At 34.5% G+C, this 24,548-nt stretch overlaps 1 protein-coding gene across 1 annotated transcript; it reads left to right on the top strand.

Moving 5' to 3' along the window:
• The first annotated feature begins 793 nt into the window (after positions 1-793).
• Positions 794-8,959, top strand: LOC131806989 (uncharacterized). The gene is made up of 2 exons (XM_059131976.1): positions 794-1,152; positions 8,223-8,959. The coding sequence occupies exon 2, from the start codon at positions 8,225-8,227 to the stop codon at positions 8,957-8,959; it is 735 nt and encodes a 244-aa protein (XP_058987959.1). The 5' UTR covers positions 794-1,152; positions 8,223-8,224.
• The last annotated feature ends 15,589 nt before the right edge of the window (positions 8,960-24,548 follow it).

Raw genomic sequence — 24,548 nt, 5'->3', positions numbered from 1 at the left:
AACAGTGTTGTTTGTTACATTACCGGTGGCTGCATAAATAACATCATAAAAAAAATGATGTACATATACACACACACATGCACATATATGCAGCCACCGGTAAATTCCAATGCTGAATTCAAATAAATAAGCATCGTCACCAGCCAAAACAGGTTTGCTGTGACGATGCAAATTTGAGTTAGATCAGTTCAAGATCGAATTTAAAAGCGCGAACGCAAGTTTCCCCCCCCCGAAGTGAACAGTGCCCAAAAACAAAAAAAACCCAAAGTGTTAACCAAAAAAAAAAACATAATACAAAAAACATAAAACATTGTACAAAAAAAAAGGAAAAAATTAATTGAACAGAAAAAACCTAAAACTAAACAAAAAGTGTAACAAAAAAAAAATGAATTTTAATAAAACATTGAAATAAAACAATACAAAAAAAAAAAACAAAAATAAAACAACATCTTTTAATTAAAGAAAAACATAAAAAAAGGTGAAGTAAGAAACATTTGGTCCTCCAGAGCCGGAGCATAAAGTGAAGTTTTTAAAATATTAAAAACAAAAAAAAAAGTATTAAGTGGACAGACACAGTGAAGTGAAACAAAAACAAAAGTGCATAATAAAATATAAATAAATAAATTAACAAAAAGTGACGTTTAAAAAAGTGCAACCAAAAGAAAAAGTGAAAAAAATAGAAAATACACTGTGCTACAAAAAAGTGACATTAAACAAACAAATATATATTTTTTACAAATTTACTACAAAAAAGAGACAACACACAGTGCTACAAAACAAACAGAAAATACACAGTGCTACAAAAGTGACATTAAAAAGTGATACCAAGTGACATTACACGGTGCTACAGAACTAAAAGAAATTACACAGTGCTACAAAAATAAACAAAAATTAATTAAATTTTTTATTTTTTCATAAAAAAGGTCTATACAAAAGACACAATACTAAAATAAAAAGTGTAACAAAAAGTGACAGTACACAATACCACAAAAAAAGAGATAGTATACAGGATATAATATCTAAATATAAAATCCAGAAGTAGTCAATATTGTGGAAGCTGCCGGAAGACTACGAAGGACTTTGGCAATACAACAACAACAACAATAGCAACACTACAACAACAAATTTTTGAGACCCAAAGGCTAAATCAAAGTGAGTACTCAATCAAATTTATCTTGTTGGACATAAAGGGCATACCGGGAGCAGGCAAATCCTCAATATTTGCATTGACCCGAAGATTCCCATACTTTGAAATCTCAAGTTGACACTTTTTAAAGTTGCTGCGTTGCCTCTAAGACACTTTTTTGAGAAAATTTCTCTTTTTGGAGCCATTTTGTGGACGGACATCTAAATATAGACTCACATAGGCGCAATAAGTACTTATAAAATAGCGCGAATTTTCATACATATAAATATATAATATTGGAAATTGCTGAACGTGCAGTTCAAAAAATAAATAAGCGCCATATTGAAAAAAAAAAAAACATTCTTATTGGAAAATTGGCGTCACTTGACACATATAAACGCCATATTGGAAAAAACATTCTTATTGGAAAATTGGCGTCGCTTGACACATATATAAACGCCATATTGGAAAAAAAATCTAGCGTCACATAAAAATATATAATCGCCATATTTTTAACATTTTTGGCGTCACAAAAATACATAAGCGAAATACATAGCAACCGTTTGGTGGACAGACGGATTTTGCAAATAATAGCGTCTAGTGGACGGACATGAAACAATACTTAACCTAGAATTTTTTTCGGGATTTTTGGAAAAAAATTAGATTGGCGTCTGTGGACAGAAAAAAAAATCGATCCCATATATAATATAACACATTTTTATTATATTTTACAAATATCTTAAAATTTTTAAATCAAGAAAAACATTTCTGGGACCCAAAATTTATTTCTGCATTTTTTCGCAGAAATGTTTTGCTGGTATTTTTTTTTGCTTTTTGCTAAGACAAACATTTTGAAAGAATTTGCTGAACGAAAAAGTTAGATTTTCGTGGAAATTTTAATTGGAGTTTGACACAACAAACATTTTGCTGGAATATACAAATTTTTTGGAAAATTTTGCAAATTATTGGAATTTTTCTGGAAAAAAAATTTGTGGAACTTGACCCAATACTAGCACCTTGTGATTTTAAATTAATTACCTAGCGTTTTTAGAAAATTTGTTGCCTCAAACAAATTTTCATAGCAATATTTTTGTCTCGTCAAAAGTTAAAATTACTCCTGCAATTTTATGGTAATATTTTTGAGGATTCTTTGTTCGACAACCCAGCACACATTTTTATTTCAATAGGAAATATTTTTCATTTTTGGAAATATTTATTGAAAATTTTCATTTTCTACAATTTTACTGCTGGGAAAAAAACCCTCGTTGGTGGAAACTCAAAAATCTTTTGGTCGTTTTTGTAGCGTTTTTTGCCTGTACAATCCTCACCTTTACTCCTTTTGGAATAATATTGATTATTTCTGGATTTTCTTAAAATAAAATATCCCTGTGAGTGGATTTCAAGATATTTTATAACACCTTGGTATATCTTGATTGAGTTTGACTTCTCTGGACAACCCAGCAAACATTTTTAAACAAAATTATTTCGGCGTCTCATACAAAGTAAAGTTTTTGGGATTTTGCAAGAACTTTCAAGTCTTTGGAACAAAACGAAATATAATTCGACCCAAACCAAAAATTGAACATAGATTTCGTTGATCAAATTGAAGAAGATAGCTTATCCTTATTTTTTAAAAATAAAAAAAGTTTGATAAAAGTTTGAATCTTATTCCAAGTCAATCCTTTTCATTGGGTTGCCTTTCCTTTTTGCAACAAACAAAATTTCGGTAAAGGTTAATACTCAGTCATCAAAATGGATAAGACTCTAAGCGAAAAATTCGCAAACTGCGTCAACGATCTTCAGGATTACATTTCAATTTTTTCAATAACCAAACCGGATGACACGGTTCATACTTTGGAGACAACACGTATGGAGTTGGATTCTGCATGGGACCAGGTCAAAAGGGCATATTTAGACTGCCGTGATTATGTTCCAGAGGAAGGAGGAAAAACCATCGACAAAAATAAATTGAGGAAACATTATATGGATACCATGGGATCATATAAACAGGCGCTGAGTTCAATAAATGGACAAATTCAAAATATTTTGGATGAAAAAGCACAGGAGAAAATGAAAAGAGATTCAGAGATGTCACAGCAAGGAAAGGAAGTGGATTTTACGCCAATATCACGGCTGCCGCCATGCGACACAGACACTTTTAAAGGGGGATATCGAGAATGGCCGACTTTCAGAGATTTATTTTCGGCAATTTACATAAACAATTCAAAATTAAGTAATGTCGAAAAGTTATTCCATTTGACTCAAAAGACAGCAGGAGAAGCACGAGAAATTATAACGCATGTTCCACTAACTAATGATGGATTTGCATTAGCATGGAAAAATCTTACGGATCGTTATGAGAACAAAAGGATGCAAATTAATGAAGAAATTAAAACACTTTTTAATCTACCTGGTGTTTCTACAGACTCAAGTTACACTATTCAAAAACTACAACGCACTGTAAATAGCTGTATTCAAACTTTGGGGATGCTTGACGTCGATGTAAAAGGATGGGATCCGATTTTAATATACATTTACTCAACAAAATTACCTAGAGGCTTCCTAGAAGAATTCGAGAACTCATTAAGCGATTGTAAACAAATACCAAAATGGGAACATTTTGACGATTTCTTAACAAACAAATTTAAAACCTTGGAATCAGTAGGGAATATAAAACCCTCAACATCAAAATTTGCTCAACAGAAGCAAAATAACATGAATAAACCTAGTTTTTTGAAAACATTTCAAACAAATGTCGCAAAAAATACAACCAATTTTGGAGGAAGAAACAACTTAGCACAACCTCAACAAAATAAATCACAAAATATTCAAACATGTCAAGTCTGCAAATCAAACCATTTTATCAGGGATTGCAGCGAATTTTTAAAAAAGAGTGTAAATGACAGAATTCACACTGTGAAAACGTCACACTTATGCTACAACTGCTTGTCTTCAAACCACGGAGTAAGAGATTGCAAAAGTCGCTTTGGTTGTCGTATTTGTACTATGAGACATAATACTTTGTTACACAAGGGGTCGGAAACCCAAACCACAAACACATACCTAGCTCGAGTGGAAGCACAACCTAGTACCAGTGCTGCTGCTCTTTCAACTCACATACAGTCCACTACCAACCTAGAACCAACTACTATTACCACTTTGACCCTCCAAGATGAGCGAATTAGTGAGCAACAATCTGGAGGAACTCTACTTTTCACAGCAATAGTACAAATTGAAACCAAAGGACAACTATACGATGCCCGAGCTCTAATAGATTCAGGATCACAATCCACTTTTATTTCTGAGAAGATGAAAAACCTCTTGAAATTACCCACAAGGAACAATCTAGTTCATATCACCGGCCTTAGTCAATTTGTTGCCGAAACATCTACGAAATCTTGCTTGTTTACTATGCGATCCAAATACGACCCTAGCTTTAAACTGGAAGTATGGGCTCCAGTTTAAAAGAATTTACCTTCAAATCTACCACCACAAAACTTAGATGAATCACAACTTCGAGATGTAACAGCATTAGAACTGGCTGACCCGAAATTTTACGTTAGTCAACCCATTGATTTACTTATTGGAATGGACATAGGACCATTAATATTCACACTTGGAACTCCGATGAGAACATTTGGATCAATTTTAACTCAAAAAACCAAATTTGGATGGATAGTTGGAGGACCCATACCGGGAAGCACTCTTCAACGAAAACAAATATCATTTCTAAATACAACATCAATAGAGAAAGTACTTACACGATTTTGGGAGGTGGAAGAGACCCCTAAAAAAGTTTTACGGTCAGAAGAAGACCAATTTTGTGAACAAAATTTTACTGAAACAACAATACGAAACAAGGATGGAAGATATGTGGTGACTCTCCCATTCAAAAAATGCGAAGAATTAGGAAATTCCCGAAACATCGCCTTAGCTCAATTCTACAGAATGGAGAAAAAACTTATGAAAACGCCCGAGATAAAAGAACAATATGATGCCTCAATACTCGAATATTTAGAACTTGGTCATATGCGGAGGATCAATCCGGATGAAAGAGACGAAATGCCCAATTATTATCTACCACATCATGCAGTAATTAAGCCAGATCGAATCACGACAAAGTTAAGAGTCGTCTTCAATGCTTCTTGCCCATCATCAAACAAAACAAGTCTCAATGACATATTGTTTCCGGGACCCATTTTACAACAAGATTTGGTACTACAAATTCTAAAATGGAGATTTTTTAAGTATGCTTTTAACGCCGATATTACTAAAATGTATAGGCAAATACTGTTGGATTCAACTCAAAAAAAATATCAAAGAATTCTGTTTAGAAAATCGCCAACAGACCCAGTTGAAGACTATGAATTACTAACTGTAACATTTGGAGTAAATTGCGCACCGTTTCTGGCACTGAGAACTCTTATGAAATTGGCAGATGATGTTCAAGATTCGTATCCAAGAGCTGCAAGAATTATAAGACAAAATCTTTATGTGGATGATGTACTTGCGGGTGGACACACAATTGAGGAGACTATAAAAGCTCGGAAGGACTTAGTAGCAGCGCTCGAATCCGCTGGATTTCAACTTATGAAATGGGCCTCAAATTATCATACAATAATAAAAGATATTCCACAAGAAAATTTATTGCCTCTTAACTGGTTGGATATCTCTGAAGATGCGTCCACGAAAACGTTGGGAATACGATGGAATATATCAGGTGATTTTTTCACTTTTACACCTCCAACCGTGGAAAACAAAAACATTTACACAAAACGAGAAGTTTTATCAACTATAGCCAAATTGTTTGATCCATGCGGATGGCTAGCGCCAATAGTGGTCGTAGCAAAACTGATAATGCAACAAATTTGGCTGGATAAAATCGATTGGGATGATACACTGAAACCAATCACCCATATAAATTGGCAAAACTTTGTCAAAAATAGCAATGATATTAAATCTCTCAGAGTTCCAAGATTTACACTAGATGCTTCTGTTGAGATTCATGGATTTTGTGACGCATCGGAGAGCGCGTATGGAGCAACGCTATATGTTCGGATTGAAAAAACTGACCATTCCACACACACCTCTTTATTAGCAGCAAAGACTCGTATAGCACCAATCAAAAAACTTTCAATACCAAGGCTCGAATTATGTGGGGCAGTCTTACTTTCCAAATTAGCAAAATCTATTACAAACAGTCTACAAATATCAAAATATTCAACACATTTTTGGACAGACTCTACTATTGTCTTGGCCTGGTTAAAAAAGCCTCCTTGTCATTGGAGCACCTTTGTGGGAAATAGAGTCTCGGAAATATCTGATAATGTTGGGCAAGAAAACTGGAAACATGTTGACTCTGAAAGCAACCCAGCTGACATTGCTAGTCGTGGATGTTCTCCAACTGAACTAACGACTCATGAGCTCTGGTGGCATGGACCTCAATGGCTCAAAATGCCAAAAGATCGTTGGCCATCGCAAGATATCCCAAACGACACAAATTTAGAGGCTAAAGCTGTAAAAGTTCTGACTATATTTCAAGAAAGAGAGGATCCATTAAAAAATTTCTCATCATTGGCAAAAGTCTACCGATCATACGCCTATGCTCTGCGATTTTGGAAAAATACAGGCGCAAATCGGCAAAATCTTCGCTCCTCATCAATAGATCTTACCGCAGCCGAAATCCAAGATGGAAAACGATCTTGCATAATTCGTACACAAAAATTCGTTTATGCAGATGAATATAATTCACTAATGAAAAAGTCTCCAATTTCTCCATCAAGCCCTCTATTGACGTTAAACCCGTTTCTCGACTCAAAGGGTATTATTCGAGCTAATGGCAGATTAGTTCAATCTCCAGCCCTTACATATAGCGAACGTCATCCCATAATACTACCACACGGAACTACCCTTAGAAAATTGTTGGTCGAATTCACTCATAAGATCACTTTACATGGTGGTAATCAATTGATGACCCGAGTGCTAAGATCCGAATTCTGGATATTTGGACTCAAATCTCTGGTTAAACAAACTATACGAAAATGCCGAATCTGCTTAATTCACAAGAAACAAACCCAAACTCAAATAATGGCCTCGCTGCCACCCGAACGTACTTTTCTGTCTCGACCCTTTACAAACACTGGGGTAGATTTTGCAGGACCTTTTAATATTAAAAGTTATTCAGGAAGGGCTTGCTTTATTACAAAAGGCTATGTTTGCCTGTTCGTCTGCTTCGCCACCAAGGCTATACATTTAGAACCAACTAGCGATTTATCTACATATGCCTTTCTCGCCGCTTTCTCCAGATTCATAAGTCGGCGAGGTTGTCCGTCTTGTATATTTTCCGACAACGGAACCAATTTTGTGGGAGCGGTCGATCTATTAAAGCGAGATCGATTAGCTTTCATGAAGAATATTCAAAGTAGCACAATCCAAAACAATTTCAATCAAAATCTTACTTGGAAATTTATCCCGCCTGGCGCTCCGCACATGGGCGGTTTGTGGGAGGCCGGCGTTAAATCGTTTAAAATGCATTTGCGAAAAAGTATTCCAAAAATGAATTTCACATTTGAAGAATTTACAACTATCTTAGCAAGAATTGAAGCCTGCCTTAATTCGCGACCCTTAAGTCCTGGTAGCGATGATCCAAATGACTTTTCCCCGTTAACTCCTGGTCGTTTCTTAATTGGAACATCAATTCTTACTCCTGCTGAACCCGACATTTCCGACACAGATCTTAGTCTAGTAAATCGTTGGAAACGACTCAAAGTTATTTCACAATACTTTTGCAATAGGTGGAAATTAGAATATCTCCACGAACTTCACAGAAGAACTAAATGGAAGCGTGAAAGGGAGAATGTCAAAGAAGGAGATTTAGTAGTCATCAAGGACGATAGGTTGGCTCCAAATGAATGGAAGTTGGGTCGAATTGCAAAAACATATCTCGGTAGCGATCAGAATACGAGGGTTGTAGACATACGGACATCAAGTGGCAACATAAGCAGACCTATCACAAAAATTGTCAAATTGTTTTCCGACTGACTAGCCGGAATCCTACTTAAAAAAGAACATAGTACTCGCCTTTGGTTTTTTTCAGATATGGCTGCCTACTTGCCCAATCAAGACTGCCGTTTAGATGATCGCAGCCGCAGTCCCAACCAATCCGCACGTCCAACAGCGAGAAGTTCTAGCAGACCCAGACGCCCAACCGAACCCATTCCCAGCAGACCGGCTCATAGACACCGCAAACTTCCCAGTTCCACATCGCCAGAAAGACGTCAACGAAGCCGCTCCGCTGCAAGATCCCGCCAACGCCAAGAACGACCCAGCTATTGGCAGTATTCCTGTGGGTTGTGTCAGGAGGACCATGCCCTCAGTGCTTGCGAGAGGTTTCGCCACCAGACCCCCTTCCAGCGCTATGAGACTGTGGAGCGTAGGGGGTACTGCAGAAAATGCCTTGCCAGAAGTCATTTGGCCCCTGACTGTCCGTCGTTGACTGGTTGCAGGAGGTGCAACAATCGGCATCATACGCTGCTACACGGGGCGTCTCAGCTGGAGGAAGTATCCCTAAACGAGGAAGTTGTAACAACACCAAACTTTGCGTGGGATTTGGTATTTGTGCCAACGGCTATGGTGCGCATCAAGGCTGACAAAATAGAGGGGTACAGCATGCTAAGGGCATTAATCAGCCAATCAGCGACGATGTCCAAAATATCGTATGCGGCTTTCCGTAGATTGGGCCTACAATCGCGGATTTACAAAGGGCAGCGATTTACCACCTTTACGGTTTCGCCCCGCCGCATAAACAGCCACTGGAGTCTTAGATTTAGATAATAGAAGATTTGCCCAGGCGCATTTACTCGGACCCAATCCTCGAGGACCCCACAAGAAGTTTCAGAAATTGCGGTCTAGCCGACCCTGATCCCCGAGGCAACAATCCCGTCGATGTGGAACTGGGTGCTGACGTTTACTCAGCCATAAGAAAAGACGAGTGCAAGGAGGCTGGAATTGGAGATGTCCTGGCCTATGATACCCAACTGGGTTACGTGTTTGCCGGTCCAATAAAAAATATGCCAAAAATATAAAGAACAACATTGTATTTCAAAAATGAATGCAAACACTTGTCATTCGGGGGCCAGAAATGTTCATAAAAGATGCTATATTTTTGCGCAACAGTGTTGTTTGTTACATTACCGGTGGCTGCATAAATAACATCATAAAAAAAATGATGTACATATACACACACACATGCACATATATGCAGCCACCGGTAAATTCCAATGCTGAATTCAAATAAATAAGCATCGTCACCAGCCAAAACAGGTTTGCTGTGACGATGCAAATTTGAGTTAGATCAGTTCAAGATCGAATTTAAAAGCGCGAACGCAAGTTTCCCCCCCGAAGTGAACAGTGCCCAAAAACAAAAAAACCCAAAGTGTTAACCAAAAAAAAACATAATACAAAAAACATAAAACATTGTACAAAAAAAAGGAAAAAATTAATTGAACAGAAAAAACCTAAAACTAAACAAAAAGTGTAACAAAAAAAAATTGAATTTTAATAAAACATTGAAATAAAACAATACAAAAAAAAAAACAAAAATAAAACAACATCTTTTAATTAAAGAAAAACAAAAAAAAAGTGAAGTAAGAAACAATAAGAAAATATTATTCTAAAATAAATTAGAAGATAAATTATTTAGAATGCAGGATGTATTAGAATACTTAATAATGATAATTCTTTTATAAACATTTTAAATAAAGTATTTATCGAATCGATAATCGAATGATGTTTTTGTTTTGTTTAAGGGTTGGTGTTTTGAGGTTATATATCGAAAAACATTTTGGTACAAAGAAATTAAATGAATTATACCTTTCGATGCAAATGAATATTTCTTTCGTTGAGGTACAAATAAATATTAAATTATGATACTGTCACGATTGTAATATCATTTTCATCGATTGGTAACTCGACCTTTCACTACATCAGAGTATTTGTACAACACCGTATGACATTTGAATTGCCTTCCGGGATACCTACAAACTGATTGTAGCTAAATGAAGAGTTTGGATTATAGAAGAAATACAATTTTTTTTAAGAAGCTCCACGTTGGGAGCCATATTTGTAACAGTGATTTTTGAGCGGACATGGTACGCTGGTCCTAGGCTGCGGCTTAGCTCGCCGAAATGGGTAGGCTCTTTCCGCTTTAACTGTTCATATAAATTTGTGTACCATGGGTGTTATTTTTTTTTGTAAGATGTTTTGATCCGAAGCAGCAGTAATTGACATCACCAGGTTGCATATCAACACCACACAATGTAGCAATTCTTATCACTGGTTCTCTTAACTGTTTTATCCCATCAGGCAAGCCACTAATAATTATATTTGATCTATTGAGGCGCCTTGTAAGGATATCACTTTCAACATCTGTTTCCTGCTTAGCCTTTTCAATAAGTTTGACACCATCTTGGCAGCGACGGAGTGATTCCTCAACATTCTGAACATCAACCTCCGACCGTATCGTTTTCACAACGTCCTTTATCTCAAGCATGAAGCTCTCAAATTGTTTCTCAAGGCATAACTTTTAAGATTCAAACTCTTTCTGCATTGATCCAATAACTTCAGAACCAATTTCAACACTGTTAGCATTCTGTGTACATACGTTGGCCGAAGCAGAGGCAGCAGCCCCATCAGTGCTCTTCTTGATACACGTAGGACACTTAAACAAAAACATCATTGTCTTCCTATGCTTGTACAAACAACTGTGTTGCTCTCTCGAAACATCGACACATTTAATGTGGAAAAACAATTCACAAATACCACATCCAATACTGTTCTGTTTGCCCTTTACAACAACTGCACAGATGGGACACGTATTTGTTCTCGTCGCAGCTGGCATGGTCACAAATACAGATACTTCAACAGTCAAAGACAACAAACACGGAGAGCATAAATTGCACCGCAAACACAGATACAAAGCACACGCAGCACTGTCTCCAAATCAAAATGTAATTGTTTGTAAACAAAAGCCCACAAACTGCTGACTGGTTAGTACAAAAACAGCCTTTGATCCAACAGCAATGCGCGGCAATATAATGTTTAATTCCTCTTCTTCTTTCAAACAGCGCTAGCTCATTTATCTTAACAGATAAGGATCCAAAAGACACTACTCCAATATCATCCAACGATGAAGGCACAAGGTTTAATTTCATCAACAAAAAACACAAATTGCACTGCTTTACATAAATTATTTATTTAATTTTATAATTTTCTAGGTCCTAAGAAATTTAGTTACACATCGCTGCAGGGTTCTATATCAAAATTTTAGTACTTCAAAATTTTTATAATTAATATTTTTGCTTATTTTGGAAATTAAATTATAGATATTTTTGCTATAAAATTTAATAATAATTATTTTATAATGTTATAATTTATTGTATGAAATTTTAAAAACTACTATAATTATTTTTTTCTCTTTTCAGATCTTTAACAATTCGGTTTGTATTGATTTTGATTTTATATAATCTTTCAATATTTATATAAATTTATATTTTCCTTTATCATTTTTTTAAATTTTGTAGATTGTTGTAATTTAATATTTCATTTAATATATAATATACAGAATAATTTATAAAAATTATATTTTGATTCAAATTAATAATTAATTAATTTTAATTTAAGTATTTTTAATAATTTTTTTAATATAAACTGAATATTTTAAAAAAAATATCAGTTATTTTTTTTAATTATTGGAAAAAATATTATTTTCTGGGTTGATATTTATTTGTTATATGGTGGTTCATAATTATTTTATCTACAAAATGGAAATCTTTTTACAACTTTATTTAATATTTTCTAAAGTATAAGAAAATATTATTCTAAAATAAATTAGAAGATAAATTATTTAGAATGCAGGATGTATTAGAATACTTAATAATGATAATTCTTTTATAAACATTTTAAATAAAGTATTTATCGAATCGATAATCGAATGATGTTTTTGTTTTGTTTAAGGGTTGGTGTTTTGAGGTTATATATCGAAAAACATTTTGGTACAAAGAAATTAAATGAATTATACCTTTCGATGCAAATGAATATTTCTTTCGTTGAGGTACAAATAAATATTAAATTATGATACTGTCACGATTGTAATATCATTTTCATCGGTTGGTAACTCGACCTTTCACTACATCAGAGTATTTGTACAACACCGTATGACATTTGAATTGCCTTCCGGGATACCTACAAACTGATTGTAGCTAAATGAAGAGTTTGGATTATAGGAGAAATACAATTTTTTTTAAGAAGCTCCACGTTGGGCGCCATATTTGTAACAGTGATTTTTGAGCGGACATGGTACGCTGGTCCTAGGCTGCGGCTTAGCTCGCCGAAATGGGTAGGCTCTTTCCGCTTTAACTGTTCATATAAATTTGTGTACCATGGGTGTTATTTTTTTGTAAGATGTTTTGATCCGAAGCATTATTGATTGGCAAAGATTGATTACCTAAAATGTTATTGTTTAAGAGTGTTGCTCCTGAAGTGCTTGCACTATGTTGATTTTGAGAAGTTCTAGAACGATTATTTCTTCTCGCAGAGTGTGTTGACATGTTCAAGATGTTTTGATCCGAAGCATTATTGTTTGGCAAAGATTGATTACCTAAAGTGTTATTGTTTAAGAGTGTTGCTCCCGAAGTGCTTGCACTATGTTGATTTTGAGAAGTTCTAGAAGGATTATTTCTACTCGCTATTCAGCTTGATGACCTACTAGGTTTGGTTTCTATTTGCCATTTTTGAAACAGTTAGTTATGAAAAATATGTGGAATGTGTTTGAATCGTTACAGTGCGAAGATAAAGTTAAGGGTATATATGAATATTTGTAATAATTACAATTAGAATAATATTTTTTTTATTTATTTATATTCAATTAACACAGTTACCTAGCCCCTAGGGCCATGGACGGTTCCAAAAACTTCTATATATAACTACTCTAAAATTATTTATAATATTCTTAATCTTAAAGATAATTAAAATTAAACATTAAAAAAATTAACAAAAAATTGATTTAAGAATAAGATGAGTCAGCTATGCAAGAGAAATACAAAAACAAACAAGAAAATCATGAAAATTTTTAAACAATATGTTGATTGAAGTGATCGTATAATTTACGCTTATAACATTTTAAGGAAGAATTAAATGTCTTAAGATTTGGCAGCAGATTGTTGAAAATACGAGCAATTCTAACATAGAAGGATTTTTCCAACAGAGCAGTCAAGCGTGGTATAAGTATTTGCGGGTTCCTTACAGATCTAGAAAACTTAAAGAGATCCAAAAGAGAAGAATGTGTTTGCAATTTAAAATGTTTGTAGAAGAACAACATAGACCTTAAACTCACAAAGCAATCAAATGAACAACCAAGAAACTCTTTCACAGAAGGAGATATATATATGATCACGACGTTTAACACAAAAAACATATCGCATAACCCTATTAAACAAAAGTTTCAACTTACGAAAAACAAAACCACAACTACCCCCAAAATTATCAATGCAATATAAAAAATGAGGCATAATCAGGGCATGGACCAACTGAATTCTAATCTTCTTTGGCAAAACTATATTCAAACAGTACAACTTTTTAAAACAAAATTTACCTTGGACACTAAAGAATTCACATGCACGTCAAATACCAAACCAGAATCAAGAAACAAACCAAGACATTTCATCGAGCTTACAACATTTATAGGCGTCCTATAAATGGAAACATTTATTGAATCCTCTTGCATGTTCCCAAAAAAACATTACTTTCGATTTTTTAGTATTAATTGAGAGGCCATTACAGGACAACCAAGTAACCAACATATTAACATTAAAGTCAATTGATGACTGCAACACATCCATAAACACATATTCTCCTTTAAACAAAATTTGAATGTCATCAGCAAATGCAAATGACATACAATTCCTACCATTAATACAACTGAGCAAATCATTAACATACATGACGAACAATGGAGGGCCAAGAACACCACTACTCACAGGAAGAAGACTGGAAACAACATTTTTACAACATACATACTGTTTTCTCACAAACAGGTATGAAAACAATAACTTGCAAGCCGAGGACGAGAAATTGAAGAAACGATATATCTTACTGATTAAATTGGCATGATTTATCCTGTCAAATGCCTTTTCCAAATCAAGTGATAATAAGACACAACAATCACCAGCACTGACACAATTTCGAATATTATCAGTCAATCCAACCAGAAGAGATGTTGTGCTACGATTACTTCTGAATCCATGTTGACTCGGGTGTAATAGCGAATGCTCATTTATATACTCCAGTATTTGATCTTTCAATACATACTCAACCATTTTAGAAAGAATTGGCATTATTGATATGGATCTGTACTCATCAGAATCACCACCTTTATTGATAGGCACTATTTTAGCAACTTTCCAGACCTCAGGAAATGCAGACACTGTCAACATAGTATTAACAACATGCAGCACAAAAGGATAAACAAAAGGGAACACAAGTTTAAGAAATTTAAGCCTGAAGCTATCATAGCCTACAGCCTTTGACTTAATTTTATTAAAGGCACTAACAATTTCATTGTAATTAATGGCCCGAAACGAAAAGCCATCATTAGTCGTCCTTGGAACACAAGAAATATCGAAGACATCCACAGATTGATTAGAGACAAAACAAGAATTCAGCCTCTCAACATCCACACTACCAACTTCACTATCCTCATCACACAATCCATTCTTATTTAATATTGACCACACTTCTTTTGTGGTTTTATTTACAAACAGCTGCTTATGAGCAATACACTTCAATTTCCTTATAATCTTCTTTGCACGATTCCTACAACGGCAAAAAATCATCCAAGTCCTATTTGAAGATATGCCTTATATGAAGAGTCTCTAAGGGAAACATGATATCGGGTATCAGAAGATTTAAACCAATCGCTATTATCACTCTTATTAAATCTTCTTCTAATTGGAACAATTGCATGCAAACTTCGAAGACCACAATGCAGAATATTGACCTGTGAATCAACAACCCTTACTGCAAACACCTCTTCAAAGTTGCATAAAGCCAAAGCATCCGAAATAGCTGCTGGGTCAACAGAAATGTAGTCCGCATATTCATAATACAGACGGCTACGACGATGAGGTACATTCAGAGACAAAAATATAAACGAGAGAATTGATTTGAACACGATAACGGACTCAAATGCGACACCAAAAAATAATCCAACAAAGAAGTTGAATTGTGCGCAACGTCAATATGTGTTGTCATTGAATTACGCACCACAGACAAATTTAAACGATTACAAACATCTCGCAGCAATTCACTTCGGGTCAGATCAAACATATTAATATTAAAGCCCCCCAAAATAATGACATTGGAATACCTTACAACAAGGTCAGAAATTTCATCTTCCAATGCCATTATATCACCATGAGGCAAATAAACAACACCAATTAAAAAAGAACTATTATTAAAAACTACCTCACAAAAAACATATTCATAAGAACTTCCCCTACACACAAGTTTGTGACACATGTCCTGCGCAACATACAAAACAACACCACCTCCTCTGTTACCAGGTCTATCACTCCTATATGAAACGTAAACGTATGGCTTCGTTTGAAATTGTAGGCTTCAACCAAGATTCTGTCACGCCAAAAATATTAAGATTTTTCCCCTCTAAAATATTTCTTATTTCATGAATTTTAAATGAATTCTTATTTAAGTTAAAACTTCTAACAATTATATGTCCAACATTAACATTTTCCCTAAAATTAAATAGCTGGTTTGACAAAAAACGATTATCACTAAAAACTTCACCAAAGCTGGTTGAAAAACTCATAATGATAGTAAAGAGCAAAATATAAACAAAAGTAAAAAAAATAACAAAATCGAAAAAACCAAGAAAATATAAATATCAAATAAATAATATACAGTACACTATACTACTCAACAAGCTCCACTTACAACAACAGAAGTATTTTCCACAGCAGAAACAACATCGCCATTTAACATACTGATACACCGGGGAATATCAAATTCATCCTCCCTACCATCTGGGAGTAAAACCAACGCCTTAGGGTTGTCCTCACTTTTTAGCTTAAATCTTCGGATCTTATTGCTTCTCCAAAGCTTTTGGCAAAGGTACATTAATTTAGAGGTTGCATGGTTATGGTGATCATTTAGGTGCACTCTGCTTTTCACACCTACCCCATTAATATCACTAAGCAATAGTGAATTTCGGCGCTTTTGGTAACTAGCCATAAATTTGTCTCTAATAAGCACAGAATTGAACTTCACAAGGACAGATTTACCTTTTGAGATATAGCAGCAGTGATTGACATCACCAGGTTGCATATCAACACCACACAATGTAGCTATTCTTATCACTGGTTCTCTTAACTGTTTTATCCCATCAGGCAAGCCACTAATAATTATATTTGATCTATTGAGGCGCCTTGTAAGGATATCACTTTCAACATCTGTTTCCTGCTTAGCCTTTTCAATAAGTTTGACATCATCTTGGCAGCGACGAAGTGATTCCTCAACATTCTGAACATCAACCTCCGACCGTATCGTTTTCACAAGATGTTTTGATCCGAAGCATTATTGTTTGGCAAATATTGATTACCTAAAGTGTTATTGTTTAAGAGTGTTGCTCCCGAAGTGCTTGCACTATGTTGATTTTGAGAAGTTCTGGAAGGATTATTTCTACTCGCTATTCAGCTTGATGACCTACTAGGTTTGGTTTCTATTTGCCATTTTTGAAACAGTTAGTTATGAAAAATATGTGGAATGTGTTTGAATCGTTACAGTGCGAAGATAAAGTTAAGGGTATATATGAATATTTGTAATAATTACAATTAGAATAATATTTTTTTATTTATTTATATTCAATTAACACAGTTACCTAGCCCCTAGGGCCATGGACGGTTCCAAAAACTTCTATATATAACTACTCTAAAATTATTTATAATATTCTTAATCTTAAAGATAATTAAAATTAAACATTAAAAAAATTAACAAAAAATTGATTTAAGAATAAGATGAGTCAGCTATGCAAGAGAAATACAAAAACAAACAAGAAAATCATGAAAATTTTTAAACAATATGTTGATTGAAGTGATCGTATAATTTACGCTTATAACATTTTAAGGAAGAATTAAATGTCTTAAGATTTGGCAGCAGATTGTTGAAAATACGAGCAATTCTAACATAGAAGGATTTTTCCAACAGAGCAGTCAAGCGTGGTATAAGTATTTGCGGGTTCCTTACAGATCTAGAAAACTTAAAGAGATCCAAAAGAGAAGAATGTGTTTGCAATTTAAAATGTTTGTAGAAGAACAACATAGACCTTAAACTCACAAAGCAATCAAATGAACAACCAAGAAACTCTTTCACAGAAGGAGATATATATATGATCACGACGTTTAACACAAAAAACATATCGCATAACCCTATTAAACAAAAGTTTCAACTTACGAAAAACAAAACCACAACTACCCCCAAAATTATCAATGCAATATAAAAAATGAGGCATAATCAGGGCATGGACCAACTGAATTCTAATCTTCTTTGGCAAAACTATATTCAAACAGTACAACTTTTTAAAACAAAATTTACCTTGGACACTAAAGAATTCACATGCACGTCAAATACCAAACCAGAATCAAGAAACAAACCAAGACATTTCATCGAGCTTACAACATTTATAGGCGTCCTATAAATGGAAACATTTATTGAATCCTCTTGCATGTTCCCAAAAAAACATTACTTTCGATTTTTTAGTATTAATTGAGAGGCCATTACAGGACAACCAAGTAACCAACATATTAACATTAAAGTCAATTGATGACTGCAACACATCCATAAACACATATTCTCCTTTAAACAAAATTTGAATGTCATCAGCAAATGCAAATGACATACAATTCCTACCATTAATACAACTGAGCAAATCATTAACATACATGACGAACAATGGAGGGCCAAGAACACCACTACTCACAGGAAGAAGACTGGAAACAACATTTTTACAACATACATACTGTTTTCTCACAAACAGGTATGAAAACAATAACTTGCAAGCCGAGGACGAGAAATTGAAGAAACGATATATCTTACTGATTAAATTGGCATGATTTATCCTGTCAAATGCCTTTTCCAAATCAAGTGATAATAAGACACAACAATCACCAGCACTGACACAATTTCGAATATTATCAGTCAATCCAACCAGAAGAGATGTTGTGCTACGATTACTTCTGAATCCATGTTGACTCGGGTGTAATAGCGAATGCTCATTTATATACTCCAGTATTTGATCTTTCAATACATACTCAACCATTTTAGAAAGAATTGGCATTATTGATATGGATCTGTACTCATCAGAATCACCACCTTTATTGATAGGCACTATTTTAGCAACTTTCCAGACCTCAGGAAATGCAGACACTGTCAACATAGTATTAACAACATGCAGCACAAAAGGATAAACAAAAGGGAACACAAGTTTAAGAAATTTAAGCCTGAAGCTATCATAGCCTACAGCCTTTGACTTAATTTTATTAAAGGCACTAACAATTTCATTGTAATTAATGGCCCGAAACGAAAAGCCATCATTAGTCGTCCTTGGAACACAAGAAATATCGAAGACATCCACAGATTGATTAGAGACAAAACAAGAATTCAGCCTCTCAACATCCACACTACCAACTTCACTATCCTCATCACACAATCCATTCTTATTTAATATTGACCACACTTCTTTTGTGGTTTTATTTACAAACAGCTGCTTATGAGCAATACACTTCAATTTCCTTATAATCTTCTTTGCACGATTCCTACAACGGCAAAAAATCATCCAAGTCCTATTTGAAGATATGCCTTATATGAAGAGTCTCTAAGGGAAACATGATATCGGGTATCAGAAGATTTAAACCAATCGCTATTATCACTCTTATTAAATCTTCTTCTAATTGGAACAATTGCATGCAAACTTCGAAGACCACAATGCAGAATATTGACCTGTGAATCAACAACCCTTACTGCAAACACCTCTTCAAAGTTGCATAAAGCCAAAGCATCCGAAATAGCTGCTGGGTCAACAGAAATGTAGTCCGCATATTCATAATACAGACGGCTACGACGATGAGGTACATTCAGAGACAAAAATATAAACGAGAGAATTGATTTGAACACGATAACGGACTCAAATGCGACACCAAAAAATAATCCAACAAAGAAGTTGAATTGTGCGCAACGTCAATATGTGTTGTCATTGAATTACGCACCACAGACAAATTTAAACGATTACAAACATCTCGCAGCAATTCACTTCGGGTCAGATCAAACATATTAATATTAAAGCCCCCCAAAATAATGACATTGGAATACCTTACAACAAGGTCAGAAATTTCATCTTCCAATGCCATTATATCACCATGAGGCAAATAAACAACACCAATTAAAAAAGAACTATTATTAAAAACTACCTCACAAAAAACATATTCATAAGAACTTCCCCTACACACAAGTTTGTGACACATGTCCTGCGCAACATACAAAACAACACCACCTCCTCTGTTACCAGGTCTATCACTCCTATATGAAACGTAATCAGGCATTTTTATGGCTTCGTTTGAAATTGTAGGCTTCAACCAAGATTCTGTCACGCCAAAAATATTAAGATTTTTCCCCTCTAAAATATTTCTTATTTCATGAATTTTAAATGAATTCTTATTTAAGTTAAAACTTCTAACAATTATATGTCCAACATTAACATTTTCCCTAAAATTAAATAGCTGGTTTGACAAAAAACTCATAATGATAGTAAAGAGCAAAATATAAACAAAAGTAAAAAAAATAACAAAATCGAAAAAACCAAGAAAATATAAATATCAAATAAATAATATACAGTACACTATACTACTCAACAAGCTCCACTTACAACAACACATCAACATTCCGCTGTGAAACAGAAACAACAGCATCAACACCACCAACAGAAGTATTTTCCACAGCAGAAACAACATCGCCATTTAACATACTGATACACCGGGGAATATCAAATTCATCCTCCCTACCATCTGGGAGTAAAACCAACGCCTTAGGGTTGTCCTCACTTTTTAGCTTAAATCTTCGCATCTTATTGCTTCTCCAAAGCTTTTGGCAAAGGTACATTAATTTAGAGGTTGCATGGTTATGGTGATCATTTAGGTGCACTCTGCTTTTCACACCTACCCCATTAATATCACTAAGCAATAGTGAATTTCGGCGCTTTTGGTAACTAGCCATAAATTTGTCTCTAATAAGCACAGAATTGAACTTCACAAGGACAGATTTACCTTTTGAGATATAGCAGCAGTGATTGACATCACCAGGTTGCATATCAACACCACACAATGTACCTATTCTTATCACTGGTTCTCTTAACTGTTTTATCCCATCAGGCAAGCCACTAATAATTATATTTGATCTATTGAGGCGCCTTGTAAGGATATCACTTTCAACATCTGTTTCCTGCTTAGCCTTTTCAATAAGTTTGACATCATCTTGGCAGCGACGAAGTGATTCCTCAACATTCTGAACATCAACCTCCGACCGTATCGTTTTCACAACGTCCTTTATCTTAAGCATGAAGTTCTCAAATTGTTTCTCAAGGCATAACTTTTAAGATTCAAACTCTTTCTGCATTGATCCAATAACGTCAGAACCAATTTCAACACTGTTAGCATTCTGTGTACATACGTTGGCTGAAGCAGAGGCAGCAGCCCCATCAGTGCTCTTCTTGATACACGTAGGACACTTAAACAAAAACATCATTGTCTTCCTATGCTTGTACAAACAACCGTGTTGCTCTCTCGAAACATCGACACATTTAATGTGGAAAAACAATTCACAAATACCACATCCAATACTGTTCTGTTTGCCCTTTACCACAACTGCACAGATGGGGCACGTATTTGTTCTCGTCGCAGCTGGCATGGTCACAAATACAGATACTTCAACAGTCAAAGACAACAAACACGGAGAGCATAAATTGCACCGCAAACACAGATACAAAGCACACGCAGCAACGTCTCCAAATCAAAATGTAATTGTTTGTAAACAAAAGCCCACAAACTGCTGACTGGTTAGTACAAAAACAGCCTTTGATCCAATAGCAATGCGCGCCAATTTAATGTTTAATTCCTCTTCTTCTTTCAAACAGCGCTAGCTCATTTATCTTAACAGATAAGGATCCAAAAGACACTACTCCAATATCATCCAACGATCAAGGCACAAGGTTTAATTTCAGCAACAAAAAACACAAATTGCACTGCTTTACATAAATTATTTATTTAATTTTATAATTTTCTAGGTCCCAAGAAATTTAGTTACACATCGCTGCAGGGTTCTATATCAAAATTTTAGTACTTCAAAATTTTTATAATTAATATTTTTGTTTATTTTGGAAATTAAATTATAGATATTTTTGCTATAAAATTTAATAATAATTATCTTATAATGTTATAATTTATTGTATGAAATTTTAAAAACTACTATAATTATTTTTTTCTCTTTTCAGATCTTTAACAATTCGGTTTGTATTGATTTTGATTTTATATAATCTTTCAATATTTATATAAATATATATTTTCCTTTATCATTTTTTTTTTTAAATTTTGTAGATTGTTGTAATTTAATATTTCAAACAGAATAATTTATAAAAATTATATTTTAATTCAAATTAATAATTAATTAATTAACTTTAATTTAAGTATTTCTAATAATTTTTTTAATATAAACTGAATATTTAAAAAAAATATCAGTTATTTTTTTAATTATTGGAAAAAATATTATTTTCTGGGTTGATATTTATTTGTTATATGGTGGTTCATAATTATTTTATCTACAAAATGGAAATCTTTTTACAACTTTATTTAATATTTTCTAAAGTATAAGAAAATATTATTCTAAAATAAATTAGAAGATAAATTATTTAGAATGCAGGATGTATTAGAATGCTTAATAATGATTATTCTTTTATAAACATTTTAAATAAAGTATTTATCGAATCGATAATCGAATGATGTTTTTGTTTTGTTTAAGGGTTGGTGTTTTGAGGTTATATATCGAAAAACATTTTGGTACAAAGAAATTAAATGAATTATACCTTTCGATGCAAATGAATATTTCTTTCGTTGAGGTACAAATAAATATTAAATTATGACACTGTCACGATTGTAATATCATTTTCATCGATTGGTAACTCGACCTTTTACTACATCAGAGTATTTGTACAACACCGTATGACATTTGAATTGCCTTCCGGGATACCTACAAACTGATTGTAGCTGAATGAAGAGTTTGGATTATAGGAGAAATACAATTTTTTTTTAAGAAGCTCCACGTTGGGTTCATATAAATTTTTGTACCATGGGTGTTATTTTTTTGTAACGGAAATTTAAAAATAAAAAACAGTACAAAGGAAACGGATGCAGTTCGATTTATAACCATATTTAAAATTGCAATTCAAAATAAATATAAATGAGATTTCCATTATGTGAGGTTTAGATGGTAACCTCGATGGCTTTTCCCTACCCATATGACTTTTACAGTCATCCATGGTATTATATGTTCCATCAGACTCAAGTGAAAATACCTCAAAAATAATTTACCACACACTAATAAATATTAAACCCATTATTTTAAAGTTCAAAACATGTTTTTTTCTTAAAAAATGACTCAAAATATAACAATAGTTAAATTAAATTTGTATTGCATTTTTGTTATTATTATTCCTAATCTTTAATATATATCCTAAAAATTGTTGAATTGCGGGAATTTGTAGCTTATCTCGCTGTTGTAGTTCTCGTGCGCCCATAACTTCATCTCTTCAGTTTCTAGCGTACAACCCGGCTGCATGCGCAATATTCCTTGATCTCGGCTTCTGACGTTTTGACGTTTACCATCACATTTGACTTCAGTGACAGTACCTTTTTCAACCGAAAATACCCATGTATTCGGTGTGTGAAGTTGCTTCCAGACGTTGCGGAATTTTGAAATGGCGAATTCGCAACTATCTGGTATCGTATTAGGTTTCAAGTATAGCCTTACTTCACAGTCAGCCGGTTCTCTAGTGTTGTAAATGGGGTGCGTCTGCTGGCATATCAATAGTTTCTCCATTTGACATCTAGTAAATGCATCTTCCTTGAGGGTGTAGATGACGTCTTTCCCTCATCTATCAGAAGATACTCGCTTTTTACTTTGAACTGCACTGACAATCCATCCTGTTTGATTGGATAAGACTGGATTGCATAAGCAGCAAACAGGTCAGTATTAATCAAAGGTATGCGAATGTTAAATAACATATATTTTTCCGTTGTTCGGGTCGTTACCTCAGCAATCTTGGCGAGTTCTATTGGAGATTCTGCTGGTAGATGCAATCTTTTTGCCACTGCAGCATTTATCATCTGGATCTGCTTCTTGAAGGCCTTCACGGGAAGAATTTCGTGAAGGAAGCTACCCCGAATGTTGAGCATTGCGCCAATTAAATCTCTTTGGACTACTTCCGCCTCTTGTACTGTAGCAAGAAGCTCTGAACTCTTTAACGTCATCGCGCCTCGATCTTTCATTGCGTTAATCTCAGACTGCACCACGCCTAAGGCATCGCTTAGATTGGCAATGCTTTTAAATACCGCTTTGTTTTGTTCCTTGATTACTTGCGCGGTAATGTCCTGGAGAAATGTCTGGTTATTTAGCAACTCTACCAAGGAATCCTGGTTTTCTTCAACCTTAGTGATCCTCTTCACTAAGTCTTCAGCGTGCTCCTCGTCCATTAAACCAAATAGAGAACGAAACAGACCACCGACGAACGGCAATGCAGACCTTCTCACCCTTGCAGCTGGAGCTGATGACATTATCAGATCATGTTGATTCCTCATGCGGTCATGGGCTTCTTGCAACCGCTGAATTAACATCAATTCTTTTATTTCGGGCACCGTTGCTACATCCATGTTGAATTGCTCCACGGCTTCATCAAGCGCCTTCATCCCCGACACATATTCCGCCATCTTTACGTGCGCCACAATATTCCATGATGTCTTAGTCAGCCCAACAGCAGCCACTTCTTCGAAAAACACGCCAGCCCTATCTTCAAATTTTATTACATTTACCTGGGCTTTCCCAGGTCTGCTTATTATAAGCATAAATAATATATGGAAAAATACATTTTTTGACTTATACACACTTATACCTCTTTTGAAGTTCGGACAAATATTCGTTAGACCATCTTTCCCAAAATTCTTTCGTTATTGCCTGCACATCTTTCCAATGTCCCCGCAGCCCTACATAACTTTTATTTTTCTCGGTATCAGTGAATGTAGAAAAGCATTCCCCT

Source organism: Musca domestica, unplaced genomic scaffold (genome assembly GCF_030504385.1).
Source record: "Musca domestica strain aabys unplaced genomic scaffold, Musca_domestica.polishedcontigs.V.1.1 91, whole genome shotgun sequence".
NCBI lineage: Eukaryota > Metazoa > Arthropoda > Insecta > Diptera > Muscidae > Musca > Musca domestica.
Note: the sequence above shows the minus strand (reverse complement) of the source record. Positions and strands in the feature narration are given on the sequence as shown.